Source organism: Pristis pectinata, chromosome 8 (assembly GCF_009764475.1).
Source record: "Pristis pectinata isolate sPriPec2 chromosome 8, sPriPec2.1.pri, whole genome shotgun sequence".
In the NCBI taxonomy this organism is placed as follows: Eukaryota; Metazoa; Chordata; class Chondrichthyes; order Rhinopristiformes; family Pristidae; genus Pristis; species Pristis pectinata.
Window position 1 is genome coordinate 59,657,738 of NC_067412.1, and position 20,360 is coordinate 59,678,097.

General features: G+C 39.6%; 1 protein-coding gene across 1 annotated transcript in view; it reads right to left on the bottom strand.

Annotated features, from left to right (window-relative positions):
* diaph2 (diaphanous-related formin 2) overlaps positions 1-20,360 on the bottom strand; it is a 547,192-nt gene that overhangs the window by 37,684 nt on the left and 489,148 nt on the right. Inside the window, exon 29 of the mRNA XM_052020928.1 lies at positions 7,086-7,157. Within this exon, the coding sequence (XP_051876888.1) occupies positions 7,086-7,157 (72 nt within the window). The remainder of the gene's footprint in view (positions 1-7,085; positions 7,158-20,360) is intronic.

Here is a 20,360-nt window from a genome sequence, read left to right on the forward strand (position 1 = left end):
GTACTCCATGAAGGCTGCATGCTAAAGCACTGAAAATTGATAGCATTGGGCGAATATTTTCAGCTCCACACTTAGCAAAGTCTATTTCTTTTCCCAGAACAGAATGCTATTGCAATGATTTCAAAGCCAGGTTGCGTCACTCTGGAAGAATAGATTCTAGATTCCAGCATCTGCAGTCCTTTATTTCTCTGTGTCACTCTGGAAATTCGACTGGGCAGTTTTGGCTGTGAATTGTGAATGGTGCATGCTCTGCATGCCCTGACATCAATAGCCACGCAACATTGATTTACAGCATTGCTGGGAGAAATTAGCCCACGTTTCTGAAAGCATGCCTGTCTTTGGGTATGCACAATCCAACTTGATTTTAATAGCACTGCTTTCTCTGCCGCATCATGATGTAAAGGGACTCACAGAGTAGTTCCATCCCATTGCTGGGAACCCAATTCAAGAATGTTCCCTTTAATTAATTCACTTACTCGCACTCACCCAGTGTATCAACTCCCACAACAAGCCAAATCCCCATACCGACCAATTCCTCAATCCTCAAGCACCAATTTCTTGATCTCCATGAAGTGATCTTCAGAACACACATCCCCAAGTCAGCAGTCCCCTGGACTCGCCAAGCCTCTGACTCAGCAGCTCTTACCTCAATAGCACACTGATCCCCAATGTTCATGCCTAACCGGTGATTGACAGTTAATTAGCTATACCCCATCCCCTCTATCCAGTGCTCAACCTCCACTCAGCCACATCAATCTGCAACAAATAGTAACTGTAGGCCCTCACCTAACCACCAACTCTCATCTCAACCTTACCCCTTCTAATCTTTCACCCTCTCTTGCTCTTACCTTCTCTCCCCCCTAGCTTCCAGACTTGTCTGTTTCCCCTTGTGCAATCTGCACTGGCATACAGCTTGACTGAAAGGTCTTATCCTCATGGGAGGCCAATTCTGTCGTGCAAAATTCATTACATCTTTTGGAAAATTTCAGCAGCAATCCTGAGAGAAATGGTTCTGAGTGCACCTCACAATTAATGTGTCTCTACGGGTGATGATTTCCAAGCCATAACACAGAATTATAAAGTAAATTAATTGGCACATATTTGTTTTCTGTATGTCTGCTTTTAAAACATCTGCTACAAATTCAGTTTGAAGTGTGCCATCAAACGTAAGACTATCGATTTTGTTTTAGAAGAGATGGACTGAGAAGCATATCATAAACAAGAGTTAAAACTCAATTAGAAATTTGTTATGCATATTAGAGACATATGGCACAAGAACTCCAAATATTTTTACAGTAGGAAAAGATTTTAAAGTAATTTTTCTTGAGAGACATATTTCAATACTGGCAACAGACATGAGAATCATTAGATGAGTAAGAGAAAGCCAGCTTTCCAAGGTATATTTCTGTGATTAATAGTATTTCAGAGCAAAAAGTATTTTTGTGTTTATTGTAGAATTCACAGAGAAATCGGGAAGTTGAAAAGAAAAAAAGGAACTTCCTTATATAAACATATGAAAAGCACAGTCAAAGAAAGGGTGGTGCCAATAAAGGGCCAATAGAAGAGATCTTGTGCTGGCAATTGGAATGGTTTAGGTACTAAATGAATACTTTGCATCTGCCATCATTAAAGAAGAAAATCATAGGATGTTGCCAATGTTGTTCCAAGGAAGGTAACAGTAGAGAATCTGGATGATAGAAATGGATAAACATAGATAAGGAGGAAGTATTAAAAGGTTGGCAGTGTTGAAAGAAGAAAAGTAAATGCTATTCAGATGTAATGTATCCTAGGTTGCTGTGGGAAGTAATGGTGGAAATTGTACAGGAATTGGTTCCCAATCTTTCAAACTCCTTGGAAAATGGAGAAGATCCAAAACCTGACTACTCCACACTGGTTAGTTTGATGATGGGTGGAGAATACAGTCCAGGACAAAATTAACTGTCATTTAAATAAAAGTGGATTAATAAATCAAAACTATCATGGAATTGTTGAAGGAAACTGCTGTTTGACTAACAGACTGAATTCTTTGATTAATGGAAAATGATATATCTATCCACTTTCAGAAGGCATCTGTTAAAAGTTCCATGTAATAGAATTACTAAAGAGACAGAGGTTGGGCTATAAAAAAAAGACAGCAGTAATATACATGTTTAAAACTTTGTTAGAGGTGTATATTGATTCCAACCTCCCCCCCCCCCCCCCCCAGTTCCTGATAATGAGCTGTATCATTAGGGTCTGACTTAAGATGATTAGTCAATGAATCAGATAAAACAGGAAGGAAAATAAAAATAGGCAATGAAATCTTTATGACCTGGAATAAATCACACAAAAGGGTGATGGAAACAGGCTCAATAGAACAGTAATGTAAGATTCAAATATACTTAAAAATCCTCATAAAAGGTTTCTCTTACATGTCTCAGAAAATTTTAACTAATCTACATTTTTAAGCAAAAGTGAATTTACAGATAAGCAAATCGACTGGTGCTGTGACAACACAGGCGGCAGTCTACAGCTGCAGCCAACATCAAAATAAAGAAAACTTGTTGCAAATACATTTTTCAATGTAATTAGGAGTAGATGATAAATCAAAGACCGTTCAATCATCACCACTGGGAAGGTGTGTTAATATTCCTGTAAGATTTTAAACGTTTCGCTGAGATAAATCTCAGGAGTTCTTTGTTCCTGGGGTTCCTCCCAAGTAAATATGGTGCAGTAAATTGGCATTATTCATTTTATTTACTGTTTATATTAGTCAACATCATTCCAAAAAGGGTCTGATTATTTTGAACATACGTTGCCTTTTATCCTAAGAGTTATGAATTATTACTTTTGCACATTTCACTGTGTGTTTTGATGTACATGTGACTAATAAAGATCTTATGTTGACTTTTAATAGCTGTGAAAACAGCATCATCCTGAGAAAATCTGTCCATATATGTAAATGTGTAATTGAGACCATAAAGACTTAAGGAACAGGAGATTGAGTCTGCTCTGCTGAATAGCTGACATGATCTTTGGCTTCAACTTCATTTTGTGTCCAGTCCCCAGAACCATTGACTGTCTTTTTGTAAAACAAGATCTACCTCAGCATTGAACAAACTTAATGACTCAACATCCACAATACTCTGGGATAGAGGCCAAAGATATCCCTCCTTAAATAAAAAAATCAAAACTGTACATTCCAGCTATAGTCTACCCAGAGCTTGTACAACTGTATCAGGATTTCTCCACTTAGTGCAGTAATTTGCCTTCTTAATTACTATCTGTACCTGCATGCTAATTTCCTGTGTCTTCTGGATAAGGACGCCCAGATTGCTCAACATTTCAGTCTCACACCAGTTTAATAACATACTTTGTCTTCCTGATTAGGTGACTATCTTCATATTTCAACACATTATACTCCTTTGGCCATCATTTTACTTAGTCACTTAATTTTCTTCTCTCGCTTCGCAGAAACTTTGTTTCTTCTTTATAACTTAATTTCCTACATTTCTTTGCATCATCAGCAAATATGGCTCTATTCTATCCACTCCTTTCATCCAAGTCATCAATGTTGATTAGAAATATCTCAGAGCAACCTAAAAATAACCCATTTTCTTTGCACTCATTTTGTCTGTTAACCAGTCTTCTTTCAGAGCCACTATACTACCTTTAACTCAATGGGGCTTTACCTTGTGCAGAAATGTTTATGTGGTACTTCAAGTGCTTTTTTTGATATAAATACATTACATTCACCTCCTTGTTAGCTACTCTGCGAGTTACACCTTCAAAGAGCTTTATAAAACCATTTTGTTAAAATTGCCCAACCAAGTTACATAACACCCCTTTCCAAAAACTGTTGATTCTACCATTCTAAGTGCTCATTAATAGATTTCAACATCTTCCAGATGGCAAATGGCAGGCGAACTGGCCTGCAGTTACACACTTCACCCCTTCCTTTTTTGAACTGCAGTTTTACACTTTCTGTCCCCTAAACCATTGGGACCTGCCAGAATTTATTGTGTTTTGGTAGTAAACCTCTAATATGCGCTCTATCTGTAAAGCAAGGCATCAGGTCCAGGATACAGGACATCGCCAGGTTATGAATGCTCAACTAATGGACACAGCTATCTATGAAGAAGCTCACATAATATTATTAAATTCAAAACTCCAACATGCGTATAAATGTTCATTCCTATGAATAGCAGAACTAGTTTCCTCTCTCTCTCCACTTCTAGTAGTTGTTCTCTCATGGGGTTTATGTGTTTTGGACACCATTCATTACAATCCTGTGGATGTATGGTTATATTCAGTGACTTTTGTGTATTTTCTTCCTTAAAAATGGAACCCATTCATTACCCAGGGATGGCCTGTATTTGTTAGCCTTTGGTCCCAAATCCCCCAAGACTATTTCAATAATGATATTCTTTTTAAGTTCTCTAGTCTTCTTCAGCCCTTAGTTACCAACTGATTGTATTACTTATGACCCAGGAGGCCATTCCGCCTACACAGTCGAAGAAAGCCCATCAACTACCCACTCCCATCACACCCTCACTGACTGTCTTCATTGTGCCACTGTGTCACCTCTTATGTTATGACTTTTGTGTCAGTTATTGTGAAGATGCATATAAAATATTGCTCAACATTTTCTACTTCCTTATTTACCATTAAGTCCCTATCTCAGCTGCTATCTTTTCCTTTCCTACTTTTTTTTTACATATGGCTAGAAGCTCTCATACTATTTGTCTCACTTTATCAATTTTTTGTGGTACCTTTTGTTAGTTTCTATTCTTCTCCCAATCTTCAGGCTACCATCCTTCCACAAATATAAACCTTTCCTTTTAATTTACTCCCACTTTTAACATCTTTTCCCTTGAAGTCTTTACTTCTCTATAGAATCTACATTCACTGAGAATTATTAAGTATTTCTTTAAATATCTGACACTACATAATCAACCATTATACTTTTAATCTAATTTCCCAACCTACTTTAGCCAAATCTCACTGCATATTTATGCCATTATCTTTATTTAACTTTAATACTGAAGTTTTGACCTCAATTTGTCACTCGACCTGAAGATGAAAAAATCTGTGATATCACGATCAGTCTTCTCCAGAGGATCTTCACCATGAGGCTTCTGATTAATTGCATCTCATTTCACATATCCAGACCTACAATAGCCTGCTCCCTGATTAAGTCCATGCCATATTGTTTTAGGAAACTTTCACAACCAGCATTATCTTTGGCAACATAATAAGGTTTTAGATCCACATTTATTGCCCCACCTGTATCACAAATCCCATCCATTCTTGCTTTTTAATATGACCAAGAGCACAGTCACTGTTTGGCAGGCCTAACTTGTTTTAGCCCCTTAATATTTTGTACCTCCAAACAACTTGATTCTATATCCTGATCTTCAGAACCAAGTTCCCTTCTCAGTCTTGGGAACTGCTATCTTTCATAGCTTTTCCATTTTGGCTACCTTTTGAATTATGTAGTACTTTTGAATATTCAGTTCCCAGTTTTCGTCACCCGACAAGTGCATCTCTGTAAAAACCAGTAGATTAATCCACTTTCCGTCATTTGCACTGCAATTTCCTCCACGTTATTACAAATGTTTGGTTCGGTCAGGTAAACAACCTTTAATTTTGACTTCCTAATTATTTTCATTTTGTCCCTATTTGATTCAACACAAGGCTGACCCTTTCTATCACAGCATAATTATTATTACTCAAGACTTATTTTATTATTTGTCTTTGATTTCTGAAACCTTCCCCCAATCCCCTATAACCCACTCATTGTTGCTCTCTTGCACACAAGCTGCAGGACCCCTGCAGGATAAGTCCAACATTACATCCTGGGTTTACGTTCCTAGCTAGCTCCCAGTTATACCCTTTTGACCTTAAGAACAGCCTAAATCCATACATTTTAACCTAAGGCAAGATTGTCATTTAGAACAAAGTGCCTGGCTCACTTTCTCTTTCCCTGATGAATACAATGTCTGCAGTTCTGATTCCAACTCGTCAATTCTGCTAAGGTACCTTAAGCAGCTGCAGAGACTTTCTTCAGACATGGTACTTGGCGACCTTATGGTTCTTGAGCACCTAATGTATGCTGCAGCCACATCACTTCTCTCTCTCTCTCTCTCTCTCTCTCTCTCTCTCACTCTCTCTCTCACTATTTTATTTACCTAATTTTTTGGTTTTGAATCAATTGGTTAGTTATAGTTTTTAACCTAATTAATAATCTCATTAAGTTAATAACTTTAGTTATCTAGTTCTTAATCTTTTCTGAGTCTTAGCCCACTGTCTGGATTCAGGAAAAGAAAGCTGTTATACATCAGCAACCAATACCTACCTCTAAACTCTGGGCCCACATTCTCACTGCTTCAAGCACCTGGCCCACTCTCTTGCTGCTCTTGTACTGCTCCAAGCTTTAAGCCTTGTACTGCTACATTCTACTCAGTTAAAACTAGTCTTCCTCATTCAGACTCCCAAACTCTCATGCCTTCAGGCTGGATCTGGAGTGTGCAAAGCCAAATCAATATGATAGATGGTGTGTGAATACCTGCAAATGTGTAGCAATGGCCTGCATATTAGAGTGTGTGTTCTTTGCAAAAATGGTGCAATTAAAGATAATAAATTTAAGAGTCTGGCTCTGAGGACTTCGAACTTCAAACTTTTCCACTTGTATTTTCTGCTGAAGCAAGCATATTAAGTTCTACAAACAACTGTTTCGGGGCTAGATAATGTCTGGGCCAGTATCACTGTCCAGAGTTGATTAAGTTGGACATATGCCAAAATGCTGCCTACTTTTCCCACAATTATTTGTCTACAAGTAAAATGTTTGTACTCATGACAGAAGCTGTAGAGTGCTAATTCATTTGATTTTGTTTGTACTTTGAAATATTTAAAAACTTCTCAGAAACAACTTTGTATTTCTTATGATATATAAAAAATATTATTTAATATGCTGCCATATGTTTCAATTAATAAAAAAAATCAGAGAAGCCCTTCAATATGAAGCAGCAATGCACTTTCCCTACCATAAAAACAAGTGACTGTAATAAATCCCATGGAACTTGACAAGAATAAATTCTTCCAACCTGGATGCAAGAAAGCTGATTCACATGCCTCCTCCACCCTCAATTCCCTGTTCTCAAGAGTGTATAAAGACACTGTAATACAAAGCACATCTGTTAAATCCTTTTAGGTACACAACACAACTTGGGATTATCTTAATAACTATGAAATGGGTAGAATTTTCTCATTTATTATGAGTGTAGTATATATAAATTCATCCTCCAACCCCCAACATGCATCATTCAATGATAATCTCTACTAACAATATTCATGATGATTAATTATAATGGGCACTTTGAAAATCACAATATGGACAAACACAGCTATGATGCAGCTAAAAGATAATTAGTTCTCCCAGGATTTATCAATATATTCCAGTACTGTACAGAACTCTCCCAGTGTCCCTTTCTAACTCTATTAGTTTCTCAGGTGCTCTATTTTTATATAACATGCCTATAATACTTAATTTTAGACATAATTACTAAGTTTGAAGAACACACACTTTAGTTTAAGAGTTTATATATACCAAGAAGAATTCTCAGGCTCAAAAAACGTGAGATTAAAGTAATTTAGTTTTCAGGCCTTTAAAAAAAACAAGATGATTTAACCGAAAAGGCATAACTCTTAATAGACTAGCTCAAGACAATAAAACTGTCTTTTGTGGACTCAGTGAGGTTCCCAATAATATTCTCCTTGGATGTGTAAAGTTTGCACTGTACAAACAAGCAAAACAATTGGTAATTTCACTAACAACACAAATCTTCAATTTAGTTTTGAAAGGCCTGGTGAAGACTTAGAACATTTGTAGAACATTTAAACCTCATTTTATATCTCCAGTGCAGTTACAATCTGATGAACTATTGCAAATACCATCAAAGAGTGATCTCTAGAAAGCACAGGTAATTAAAAAAAAAATCTGCAGAGATGAAGACTGAGAACTCAAGTTACCATCTGAGGTGACAGTTTACTTCAACTTGGCCTCTAGTTAATTTAGATTTCTTTGTAAGAGAGTAAAGAATTAAACAGACAAATGCTGCATACTTAAGAGTGTGCAAGTTGACTGTAAGCTGGGTATACATGCATAAACTGTATGTTCACACATTTACAATTCAAGCATTATCCTGTTACAAAAGAGAGTTCTTATGGGATAGAACTGGGTAGTTTATGTTTTCTGTCAAAACAGTGAAATCAGTACAATAACACTTTACAAGACAAGATCAGCAAAATTGACAGCTGGGATGAAGAGGTCACATGTTCTGAACTTCCTCTTTAGGTCTTCAATGAACCTACATTAGTCCCTTTGGGTTATTCATTTTACAGAAAGCACTGAGGTGAACATAAGCACGCTGCCAGAATAGGGGACGGGGAGTTATATTATACTGTGATATCCAACACGGATCTAACAAACAAGCTCTAGTCTGTCAGACAATATATTGCCTTTCACTGTAATTTATTGCTTTTTGAAACATCAATTCAACTTTCAAAGACTAAAAAAATTCAAAACCTCTTTAAAAGCAGGCACTTTTGTTCACAAACAAAAGAACTTGCAAAAGGTACTCCACAGGATGGAGTCTGTACAGAATCAGATTAATTCCACAGCATACTTCTTTTATACACCTGCCAGTTCAAAATGTACCCTGCATTATGTCCCTGTGAATACCCATTTTTCTCTGGCTGCCGCTATATGGTCAGCCTTGTAGTTAATGTGACAAAAAAAGTATGTTTTCTGGGAAAAAAAACTGGGCCACATGCCTCGGAGGAGAAGGCTTGCATTATTTCATTCCCACCTTTTCTTCTTTTTTGGCATCTCTGAGGCTGTCTATGCCCAGAAGTGCTTCAGTCAGACTGGACCATCAAATCAATTATCACAGCAGTCTGCTTTCCAAATATGAATAGCAATGAATGACAAAGGCTGGGGTAACTTTCAGTTTAGATCTATCAGCAGTCAGGCATCTTTTGTTTCATCAGAGTTTGTTGGAACCTAGCAATTCATCTGAAGCTCACACTGCCTGCTGCATCTGCTGTGTTGGAACCTCAAGTAAAATAGTGCAAAAGAGTGCTTCACCTAGCTAAGTTGATATGAATGCACAAAGGAGCACTAATGCTATAAAAGCTTTTAAGTTACTGATTTTTGAAAGCTTCTGGGAAAGCATATTTATCAACTATGTCTTTAACTGAGCTCTGAGCAGCTACTATGGGGAATGATTTAAAAGAACAAATACATATAAAAAGACAAAAGACCACTCTGATACTAGTTCCTTTGACTTAATAGGAAAGGCATTACTCAGGAACAGGGCTGTACTATGAAGGAACACAGTTATCAATGAAGGGTCCATAAGTAATTCTCCAGTTATAATTGTTATTTATGCTAATTCATCAATTGCAACAACAATTTAAAGCAACAATCTGCTGGAAGAACTCAGTGGGTCGAGCAGTATCTGTGGGAGGAAAGGAACTGTCAACATTTCAGGTTGAAACCCTGCATCAGGACTGAGGATGGAGAGGTGAGATGGCCAGTATGAAGAGGAAGAAGGGGAGTGGCAAGAAAGGATTCCAAGGTGATTAATGGACTGAGGAGGGTTGTAAGGTGACAGGCAGGTAGTGCCGAGTAGGGGAGGTGAGCATGGGTAGAGTTGGAAGACAGTGACAGGTGAATAATAGATGGAGGCAGACAGAGAGAGAGAGGAAAAAGGGGAAAAAAAACAGATGGAACAAGGTTGGGAGAGGGGAGTGTGAAAATAGGAGACGGCTGCTGGAGGGAGATACACTAGAACACAAAGTGCTACCAGTGCTGGATTCTGATAAAGTGGTGAGAATGGGAATTGTCAGGAGAGAGGTGAACGGCAGTTGGAATCAGATTAGTGGAGTGGTGGGGGTGGGGGGGGGGCGGTGGGGGATGGAGAGGAACCTGTGTGTGGTGGGTGGATAGAACCAGGAAGGGAAGGGGAAGGGGGACAAAGATAGGTGAAGGTTGGCTGGGGGTGTATGGGAAAAGGGACAAAAATGGAAGGGGGGGGAGGGTGTAGAGGTAAAATAGGGGATACTTAAAATTGGAAAACTCAATATTCATGCTATTGGGTTGTAGACTACCCAGGTGGAACATAAGGTGTCATTCCTCCAGTTTGTGTTGGGCTTCATCCTGGCAGTAGAGAAGGCCAAGGATGGCCACGTCAGTGTGGGAATGGGAAGGGGAGTTGAAATGGTCTGCAATTGGGAGCCCCATGTTTTATTTCCCTTTTTTCGCTCTCAACCTGCGCTCACCTTCTCTACTTGGCACTACCTGCCTGTCACCTTACACCCCTCCTCAGTCCACCAATCACCTCAGAATCCTTTCTCACCACTCTCCTTCTCCTCTTTTTATTGGCCATCTTGCCTCTCCACTCTCAGTCCTGATCCTGGTGGTTTTGACCCAAAATGTCAACAATTCCTTTCCTCCCACAGATGCTGCTCGACCTGCTGACTTCTTCCAGCAGATTGTTTATTGCTCCTGACTCCAGCATGTCCAGTCGCTTGTGTAACAACTTAAAGCAGCTTTTTCTTTCTTGGTTGCTCAACCAGGCTATCTTTTAAAATGATCAAATCAGCACTAGAAAATGCATCACATTAGAACACATTCTGGAAGTGGTCAGCACATGTACATATAAAATAAGATGAAAATACAAGTCAGAAAGATTCCAGAATAATTTTAAAACGTAACTGTTGTCTCAAATAAAAGGCAAAGTAAAACATTTACACCATTAAATGCACATCAGAAACATTCAAAAGGGAACACACATTCCAAACAGAAATTAAACTCTTTTGCAAAGCTGATAAAACAGGAGAGTCAGTTCAATATAAATATGCATCCATCTTAATTCCAAATAATCAACTAATTCTCATTGTGAAGCAAGAGACAAGGTGATGGCACTTGTGGAAAATGGCCTCACCTAGACAGCAATTAGATTAGAATGTGTGTGCAGCTACCTTAAGTTTTGAAAAGCACCGTCAGTATCAGAGGAAGACATTGTCTCCCTGTCAATAGACTCCCATTATATTTTCAGCCCTTCCTGTTACATGAATAAAACTAGATAGAATTAATCTTGTAGCCAGAACAGTTGAACAGCAATGTGAAAAATGAATACCAGAGGGAAGAAAATGTCAATTCTATATTATACAAATTGAAATATGTTTTGGACCGTGTAAAACAGTGTGTGCAATACAGTTTTGTACTATCCTGTTTCAATCATCAATTATTCTCTGAATATCAAAAAAAATAACTCAGGCTTTTTCATAACTAGACAATAAGACGAATATCCAAATTAATATATGTAGGGAGATTTATAACATTAAAAGTATATTACCTTTCAGCAAAACCCCTTGCTTGCTAAAAATACCTTATTTATCTATCATTACAACCTTGTAACATCCAATTTTCTCCTTATGATTCCCTGATAACCCACAGCACAATAAGTTCAGCTTTGCCAGTTACGCACACACCCAAAATAAATAAATAATAGTGGTGGCCTTTAAAAGGTAATAACTCACAGCGTAAAGCTCTCGTACATATGTTGGCGTAAAGGGAGGGAGGATGCAACTTGAGTGGGGAAGGAGCCTGGAGAATGAAAATGAGGATATCATTTTTGGGATCAGATTTCTGGAAGCAAGCGATAGTAGAAAGTGCCAGGATGAAGCCTTGTGATAGAGGAGCAAGTGAGCACCCAAAATGCCCCTGTAATATGTATAGTATGGGCAAGCACCAGTCCCATGCAAATTAAGTTGTTTCCTACCAACTTTGAACTTTGGCAGAGAGATACAGAAGGGCCCCATTATATCTAATTCTGGTGCAAATGCTGGGATATTTATCTGTGCACAACTGTATTCCCCTGTGTGTGTGATAGTGGAGGGATGGCTTGTCAAAGACAGAAAATAAGGAAAGCGGCTAGAGAGAAAGGAAAGGAAGATAGAAGACAGTGAAAAAAGGAGAGAGATATGCAAGAAAATTTAACATTAAATTTTTGACTCCTAGCACAAACAATGCAAGTCCATGGAGACTGATGAGCTAAAGACTCTGGGAGAGTTTTCATTTCTAACTGAGGGATTCATTAGTTGCAAAGATAGCTGTTTCCTTAAAACAAAACAAACTACAGTTAAAACTGCCTTTACTGAAAAAAATCTCAAGGTCCTTTATAAAGCAGGTATTAGAGCTGTGTCAGCCAGGAGGGAGTAATGGAGGCTGTTGAATAAGTGGGTTTTGAGTAAGTTGGGAATGATGCAGTAAGGCACAGATGATTGGAGAAAGGAATTCCACGGAGATGGGGCATTCTGAGTGAACTCTTTACTGCTGTGGAACAGAGGGGCAGGCATTCCCCAGTCACAGGAGCTCAGCATAAACAAGGTTGCGGCAATAGGAGTAAAGCCATGTTAACAAGGATAAGAATTTCAAAATCGTTGCTTTAGTGGGCAGGGAGTCAGACAAGGCAGGTAAGATCAGAAGTGTTGAGTACTTGCTTATACATAATTGTAAGTGAAGTTGATTTTACTGAAGGTACTTGAATTCTTCTTACAGTGTCATTGGGTCTCATGATGACTGGCTTCTACTCCCATTCTGTGGGTTTTGAGACAGCTGATGAGGCCAATGAGGGATCCACAGATTCTGCCACAAACAAGGCAGGAGGTACTTGACAAAGTGGATGGGTGGAAAGATCATGTGGAAGGCGGCTCCCTCTCCATTTTGAGCAGTCATGGGCCAGAGATTCACACAAGTTAGTGGAGATGTTACATTTTTGCTTTGAGTATTCAAGAATTACTTTGAATTGTTTCCTTTGCTATCCCAGCAATGCCTTGCTGTTTCAGAGCTTGGATTTGGAGTGTCTGTTGCAGAAGTATGATGGAGGGCACACAAACAACATGACCTACCCATCCAAGTTGGCAGGGTTTAATTGCAGCCTTAATGCTGTGGATGTTAGCTGGGGGGAAGACACAAAGTTTGGTTTACTTATCCATCTAATGGATATGGAGTATTTTGTGGAGACAATGTTGATACCTTTCTGGTGCCTGATCCAAGAAGTCCACATCCCTGAAGCGTAAAGGAGGGTGGTAAACATTGCTCCCCAGCAGACCATGGTGTTTGTGTCACATTGTAAGTCTTGTTCTTCAAATATCTTTCTCCTCAAATGACCAGAGCTGGTGCTGACGCACAAGACAGTGGTTGCTGTCTTTACTGAGGTGGCTCCTTAGATTTGCAAAGTGTTCCACATTTCCTAGGGAGTCATCGTGGATCTTTATTCAGGCAGTGGTGTCCGACAGAGGGGCAGGCTGGCAGCTTCCTTCTGCAGGTGTTTAGTGTAATGGCCATTCTCTCATACACTTCAATGAATGTGTTGATAATGACTTGGAGCTCAACCCAAATGTGCACATAAACAAGTATTATCTGTGTATCGAGTAGAGCGACCTCGGAGTGGAGGCAACAAAGGTTGAAGAGTTTGGCATTCAACCTACAGATCGGCTCCACTCAAACAGAAGCTTTTCAGAAGTGAGCTGTGTCATTGTAGTGAGAAAGACTGAGAAAAGTGCCAGTGATATGATGCAGCCATGTTTGACAGTGGGATTGGGTCTAGGGTGGATCACTGGCTAAGATCACAGCTTGTGTACCACCATGCAGCAGAGGTAGAAGAGACAAATTTCTGAGTGCAGCCAAATTTGAGAAGAATCCTCTGCAGTCTGTCTCAATCGACAGAAGTAAAGACTTTTTGCAAGGTCAGGAAGGCCATGTATTGTGGTTGATGCTGCTCCCTACAGTTTCCTTAGAGCTGGCGAAAGTCATGTTCATTGTGCCTCAAGTTGAATGAAATTCACACCGATCTGGAAAGCAGCTCTTAAGCTGGGAGGAAAAGGTTGAGAAGGAATTAACAATAATTTTCCCTGTAGCTGAAAGCAGGGAATCATCTCTGTAGTTCCTGCAAATTCAATCTACCTTTTTTTTTAAAAAGATGATCAGAATTAAAGCATCTCAAAAGATTCCACACTTGTGTTTGAAGTTCCTCTCCGGCAAGTTTTAAAGGCCTCTTAGAGGCAATTGCTTCAGAGGTCTTGTTGGTTTTCAGTTGTCAAATGGCCTTTTCACCTTCTTGTCAGACCAGATTAGTGTCGAGACTGGATCGGCTAGTGATGAAGGATGGAATCAAGGACACTCACGTGAACGACGGAGTGACAGTTAAGGAGCTCTTCAAAGTGCCCCTTCCAGTGGGCACTGACTGCCTCGTTATTGTTTAGAAGCTCTCCATTCTTGCTCACCTTGGGTGTTTTAGGCATAGATGGTCTTGACAGTGGTAATGCATTCATGGATGTCATGTGTATTGATGATTTTTTGGATCTCCACCCACCATATGTTCTTTTATATAGTGCCTTGATGAATTACTAGAAATACATATAGTTTTTATGCAGGCTAACAAGTCTGGTAACTTGTCACAGATGACATTGAGATAACAAAACAGGAAAGAGGCCAAGCATAGAATCTAGGCAACATGAAAACAAAGAGGGATGGAGTCTGAAAAGGGAGGGCATTATAGGAGATGCACTAGTCATGCTGAAAGGTAGGAATGATAAAACTTTGCTGAATGGGTGGACCAAAAAGAAAATAAAGACTCACTTCAGGGAGGTGAAGTATCCAGTCATATCCATAAACACAAATTTGAGCAGAGAAATTGTGCTATAGTTCAGATTGCACTGGATGACATTGGACAAAACAGACTTAAGGCAATGGCTGGGATAGAATCTATATAGCAGGGATTCAAAAATGAATGGCAAGGGTAGAGTGCTGATAACCCATTTGAATAACTAGAGATAATCAAAAGGCTAGAGACTTTACAGATTCAGAAGGTTTTTAAATGGGCTATTACAAAAAGGAATAAGAACATTAGTTTAGACAGAGGGCTTAAAACAATGTGTGTGAAAATAAATCATCTAATAATTAAGGCGCCTGTTGGACAAGAAAGTACAGATAAGAGACCAGGCTTTGGGTTAAAGGAGCAAGTTAGTCGATGTAACGGCCTCACTTTACAATGCTCCTCATATTTGATATCAGAGGTAATAATGAAGACATAGTTTATCTGTATCTACACTACCAAATTTTTCTATATCACAAATGCTCTTCAGGAAAACATATAAAGTTTATGTGGACTGCCCTCACAAATTAAAATTTTATATTTTGATTTAATTCTGGTGAATCTATGTTGTAGCTATTCCAAGATCAATGCATCCTCCTTGAGGTCTGGCATCCAAATTTGAATATGGTGCTTAGATGCAATAAAGAGGAAAGACCTGTTTCAGTTAGTAGGGGGTTGAAAAGGTAGAGAGCGGAGACTTAAAGTAATTGGTGGAAGAATTACAGGGGAAATGAGGACTCAGAGGATGGCAAGTGTCTGGAACTCACTGCTTGAAAGTACGTGGAGGCAGAATCTCTCATCACATTCACGCAGCACTTGAATAACTTTGACCTGCTGGACTTGGGACCAAGTGCTAGAAGAGGGGATTTATTTGGGTAGCTCTTTAGTCACCAGCCTGAGATGATGGGACAAATAGCCTCCTCCTGTGTAATAACAGAGGCAGGGCTTCAAGCAGGTAGCTCGCCACCACCTTCTCACAGATGATTATAGATGGAGAAGAAGTGCTGACCTTTCCACCAGTGCGCTCACATCCTATGATACAATGGAAAAAACACGTTGCTTTTTAACGAAATAATTCATTCCAAAATACTCTGCTTCAGATTGAAGACTGACGTCACAAAATTAAATACTGCAAATGCTGGAAATACACAGCAGGCAAGCAACACCTGTGAAGAGAGAAAGAGCAGCAGGTTGATGGCTTTCCAGTCTTTTCACAAAAAGCCATTGGCTTGAAACGTGACCCTGTTTCTCTTTCCAAAGATGTAACCTGATCAGCAGAGCATTTTTAACAAATTCCAATTTTACTGAAGATTAATGTTGTTAAAGCCTGGGTCAGTTGCTTAGACAATCAGAGTTCCATAGCCAAGGCAGAGAGGTTGTGACTAGAATTAAAAGCCTATTACTGGTATTTGAATTGTAAACAAACAACTTGTTTGGTTTGCACATATGTTGCTGACTCGAGAATTTTGCAACTACGAAACATCATAGAGTCATAGAGCAAAACAGCATGGATACGGCCCAATGAGTCTATGCTATCCAGGGCATAAACTCCCACCTAGTCCAAACTTCCTGCATTTAGCCCATATCCCTCTAAGCCCCGCCCCTGCATGTACCTATCCAAGTGCTTTTTAAATTATACTATTGTACCGGCCTCAACCATTTCCTCTGGCAGCTCGTTCCATATACCCACCACCCTCTGTGTGAAAAAGTTGTCCCTCAAGTCCCTTTTAAATTTTTCCCCTCTCAGCCTAAATATATGCCCCCTAGTTTTGGACTCCCCTATCCTGGGGAGAAGACTGTAACAGTTCACCTTATTTATGCCTCTCATAATTCTAAACATTTCTATAAGGTCACCCCTCACTCTCCGATGTTCCAAGGAATAATGACCTAGCCTGGCCAACCTCTCCCTACAACTCAGGCCCTCTAGTCCTGGCAACATCCTCGTAAATCTTTTCTGCACTCTTTCCAGTTTAACCATGTCTTTCCAATAACAGGGTGACCAAAACCATACACAGTACTCCAAGTGCAGCCTCACCAACAACTTATACAACTGCAACATTATGTCCCAACTCCGATATTCAATGCCCTGACTGATGAAGGCCATCATGCTAAGTGCCTTTTTCACCACCCTGTCTGCCTGTGCTTCTGCTTTCAATGAATTGTGCACTTGTGTTCCTGCGTCCCTCTGTTCCATTGTACTCCCTAGTCCCCTAACATTCATAATACAAGTCCTGCGCTGGTTTGACTTTCCAAATTACATCACATCACACTCATCTGCATTGAAATACATTTGCCACTCCTCAGCCCACTTTCCTAACTGATCAAGATCCCCCTGTAATTTAAGATAATCTTCTTCACTATCAACAACACTTCCTAATTTTGTGTCATCTGCAAACTTACTGATCAAGCCTTGTGCATTTGCATCCAAATCATCCATATAAATAATGAATAACAAGGGTCCCAACACCCACCCCTGCGGCATACCAATAGTCACTGGCCTCCACTCTGAGAAATAACTTTCAACCACCAGCCTCTGCTTCCTACCTCTGAGCAAATTTTGAATCCACCTCAATAGATCTCCCTGGATTCCATGGGACCTAACCTTCCAGACCAGCCTCCCATGTGGGACCTTGTCGAAGGCCTTGCTATCCACTGTCCTACCCTCATCTAACTTTTTGGTTACCTCTTCAATAAACTCCAAAAGGTTTGTCAAGCACAACTTTCCACGTACAAAGCCATGCTGACTCCTCCTAATCAGACTCTGCCTCTCCAAATGCTGGTAGATCCTGTCCTCAAAATTCCCTCCAGTAATTTTCCCATTACTGATGTTAGGCTGACCAGCCTGTAGTTCCTTGGCTTATCCTTGTTACCCTTCTTAAACAATAGAGCAATATTAGCCACTTTCCAGTCCTCGGGAACTTCACCAGTGGCTAACGAGGAAGGAAATATCTCAGCCAGGGCCTCCGCAATTTCTTCTCTAGCCTCCCACAAAGCCTGAGGATGCACTTGGTCAGGCCCTGGGGATTTATCCACCTTAATGTGCTGTAAGGCTGCAAATACCTCCTTCTTGATAAAATGAATTTCCTCCAAAACATGTCCACTAGTTTCCTTTATCTCTTGAGCAACAATGATTTTCTCCTCAGTAAACACCAAGAAGAAATATTCATTAAAAATCCCACCTTTCTCCTGCAGCTTGAGACAGAGGCGGCTCTGCTGATCTCTTAGGGGACCTACTCTCTCCCTAGCCACCCTTTTTATATAGCTATAGAACTTCATGGGATTTTCCTTAACCTTACATGCCAGATCCACGTCATACCCTCTCTGTCCTCCTGATTTCCCTCTTAAGTGTATTCTTAATCTTTTTATAGTCATCAAGGGATTCACTCGTCCCTGACCTCCTAAACCTAATGTATGCTTCCTTTTTCTTGACCAGAGCCTCAATATCCCTTGTCTGCCGAGGTTCCCTAAACTTGCCAGGTTTACCCTTCACCCTGACAGGAACATGCTGCTTCTGGACTCTTGATATCACACTCTTAAAAGCCTTCTACTTGTTATTCATTCCTTTCCCCTCAGACAGGCTCACCCGATCAACCTCTGCTAGATCCTGCCTAATTCCCCCAAAATTAGCCCTTCTCCAGTTTAGGACCCTAAACTGTGGACTGCCCTATCCTTTTCCATCACTATCTTAAAACTAATAGAATTATGATCACTAGAGCCAAAGTACTCCCTGACTGCCACTTCAGTTACTTGCCCAACCTTGTTCCCCAAGAGGAGGTCCAGTATTGCACCTCCCAAGTAGGGTCCTCTATATATTGACTCAGGAAACTTTCCTGGACACACTTCACAAATTCCACCCCATCCAGGCCCTTAACACTCTGGGTAGTCCAGTCAATACCAGGGAAATTAAAATCTTGCACTAATACAACCCTATTATTCTTACAACAATGAGAAATTTCTCTCTTCACATCCTATGAAGAACAAAAAAAACTCATAACAATACTGGACCTCCTCATTATAGCTGACATGAACTGGTTATATTACAGATACACGATAAGTTCATAGTTACACCAAATACAAGAACCTAGAGAAAAGCATTGTGAAGGGGTGAGGACTGAACTAGTTCACATAAAACAACTGCATATGATTGATATGTGGTAGGCACAGCTAAAAAAAACATTAATTTTATAAAACAGTTCTTAACATTTTTGAAGCATTATAATGAAAAATATTACTTCCAGTTACATGGGGTTGAATTCTTTCAAGTATTTCATATAATTCTTCTTTGAAATGGCATAGCACTGTTATGTAGGCAAACTTAGAAATATCTGCAAGGCTGTGAAATGGAAATCCCTTAGATAATTGTTAATTTTGACATTATATATTGCATATTCATTTCCACGTTAGTAACTTAGCACAGCAAATGAAGTCCATCAAAGCTGTAAAAGTATAAAACAAAGGTAAATGGCATGCCATAAATGAATGACTGGTATATGGTAGCATCAAATTTTTCCCATCACAGGTTAGGAAATATACTGAGTAACTTGTTACTTCTTCAAAGCAATGCAAAATTCTCATGTATCTCTACAGTGATAACACAATAAACATGACTTCTTCACAAGCAACATGCTCTACTGAATAAATTTAAGGCTTGCAGTGATTGTCGCTCAATCCTCTTCCTGCAGAAATACTGCAGTATTGCTCAGGAGCCAAGTAGTGTTAGTGAAAGGTTAATGTAGTCAGTCCCAGTGTGGGACCATTTCTTCCACCATTTTCAGTGAATGGAGTCCCTCACGGCTCCCTCTGACTGACAGTGCACAAGCACTGACCTAATGAACCTTTCAAGATGAGAGCTGATGCACCTCCCTGGATATGCAATGAGCTGAAGTCTAACCCTCCACACTCTCTCTTGGGTCCCCCTGTGCTGACTAGCACAACCAAGGTCTGAGAAACCATTGTAAACATTTTATGAAGGACAGTTTCTGCAGAAGTGTTGTCAAAATGATTTCTTTCCCATCACTTTACTTTTAAAGAATTCCTTGTAGATTTTTTTCCTACTTCAACCATTAGGTATGATCTTTAATAGCCGCATGATACATATTTTCAGTCCTCATTCCCCTCCCCAATATTTACTTTTCTTTATGCTGAATTGCTTGCTCCTTGAGTAACAATAAGCACAACCATATTTAAACTTGTAAACCACTGGGTTGGTAGAAAATCTGGTGCAGCCTGGTTTCATGGAGCTTGGAAGAGCAGTCAAGATTCCTGTGCCTCCACTAAAGTTTTCTTTGCATTGATCTTTGGGAGACTGTTCACTCTGCCCAGTTCTTCTTTAAACTGGGGTAAGGACTTGTGTAGTCCAAGGGATGCTGATTTGCACTCAAAAAGGGTCTTCCCAGTTGTAGGTTCAGGAAAGATAGCCGTGGCCACAGGAATGATGAAAGTGTGATATGACCATTTTGCCATTCTTGCTTCCTTTTGTTTTACTGAAAAGGAGGTATCAAGATCTTCCCCAGAAACAATTTGCAAACTGAACAAAGTCTTCACACCTGATAACATGAGTACCACCTGCCTAATTTAGATCATTTTACATCCAGCTTGATCTCACAAGGCTTGAATGACTTCACAAAATCTTTGTTTAAATTCCTGACAATTAAT